Source organism: Nannospalax galili, unplaced genomic scaffold (genome assembly GCF_000622305.1).
Source record: "Nannospalax galili isolate Female #2095 unplaced genomic scaffold, S.galili_v1.0 scaffold4671, whole genome shotgun sequence".
NCBI classification, from domain to species: Eukaryota; Metazoa; Chordata; class Mammalia; order Rodentia; family Spalacidae; genus Nannospalax; species Nannospalax galili.
In genome coordinates this window covers 7663-9335 of record NW_008329050.1, presented here as the reverse complement: position 1 = coordinate 9335, position 1673 = coordinate 7663, and the positions used below count along the sequence as shown (strand labels likewise).

Genomic DNA, 1673 nt, shown 5'->3' with positions numbered 1-1673 from the left:
TTAGCCACCATGTGGGTGCTGGGAATTGAACCTGGGTCCTCTGCAAGAGCAGTCAGTGCTCTAAACTGCTGAGCCATCTCTCCAGCCCCAAATTCCACATTGTTGCTCCGCAATCTATTTTGTTCTCTGATCCATGTTCTTTGATTTTGTTTCAACTTTCACCTCCAGGTTTCTAAAGATTATTAATAGGGATATCAGAGCTGCTTGGGGTATAATCAAGTTCCTCTCACTACCTGCTGTATAGGTTTCAGCCTTTATAGATTTCTTGCTTTTTTATATAAGAATGATGTGATTTCTGTAGTTTCATTTCAGTTGCTCTGACAAAACACCCTGACAAAAGCAATTCTAGGGAGAAAGGGTCTACTTGGCTTACAGTTCCAGGTTCTTGTCCATCATGATGGGGAAGTCAAGGCAGGAACTTGAAGCAGCTGGTCACATCCACAGTCAAGAACAAGGAGAGAATGAATGCATGCATGCCTACTCAGCTCACTTTCTCTGCTCTTAGACAATTTAAGACCTAAACCCAGGGAATGATGCTGTTCACTTTTAGGGTGAGTCATCACACATCAATTAACGTAATCAAGGCATACTCCACAGGCATGCCCACAAGTTACCTTGCTCTTGACAATCTCTCACTGAGACTCTTCTGAGACTTTTTTTAGATTGTGTTAACAATTGAAACTAACCATCACAAGAGGTATAGAGAGTGCTCTCATTTTGCAGAATTGGCTAAATAAAGCCTAAGAATCAACCTTTAACCACAATAATGCATTAAAAATCTTACTTCCGTTTTATAGAAGGCCTATGGACTATTCATGACCATGAAGCCAGAGACCAGGAAAGCCAAGATGGAAATTCAAGGCAAGTCCAAGTATTAATATTAGGATGGAAGATTAGTAAGAAAGAAAAGTCTTGATTGGAATACTAGGAGTGGGGGACCAATTGTTTATATTAAATGTGATAAAACTGGCATTGGAATGAATCTCAAAGAATATAACCCAAATAGGAATGCTCTTCTTTCTGAGAGACTTTATTTAGGATCAAGAGATTGAAACTTTGTAGTTATCTTTTTATCCTTCTGAATTATGCACTAAACTGGCCTACATTATAGAAAATGTGGTCTGGCAGTTGAGAATTCCTGAGACTATAATGCAGGGGAAACCTCATTCTATCCAATGTTAAATCACAGTGTAAATCAATGTTCTCAGTAGAGAAACTGTATGAAGCTAACAAGCATAGGAATATCTCTAATGTTGTCTATCAAAGTTACTCAGAGAGGACATAGCACCAAAGAAGCCTTAAAAGGCCTGCACATTAATGAATTGGGAACTGTCTCTCTAGGAAAGAACTCACAAAACGTCAGAAAACTTATATCCAACAGGAAAGCTATGATTGTAATGAATGTGGAAAGTCCTTCTGCCAGAAGTCTTCCCTCATAACACACCAGCGCACACATACTGAGAAGGCTTTTGAATGTGAGAAGTGTGGAGAATCATTTTATAAAAATGAAGACCTAAAAGCACATCAGAAAATTCACACCAGAGATAAAACCTATGCATGCAAAGAATGTAACAAAGTTTTCTACTGTTAGGGTTCCAAATAGCAGCTCCCCCCCTCCCCCACAGGGACCTACAAACTCTGCTGAGAAGCAGCCTGCCTTTCCTCTGACCTCC

General features: G+C 39.7%; 1 protein-coding gene across 1 annotated transcript in view; it reads left to right on the top strand.

Moving 5' to 3' along the window:
• Positions 1-797: 797 nt before the first annotated feature.
• The window catches only part of LOC103732480 (zinc finger protein 25-like), a gene marked incomplete at its 5' end in the record, with an annotated part of 3780 nt that continues 2904 nt past the window's right edge, over positions 798-1673 (top strand). The window contains 2 exon segments of the mRNA XM_029562402.1: positions 798-861; positions 1342-1586. Coding sequence (XP_029418262.1) covers positions 798-861; positions 1342-1586 — 309 coding nt within the window.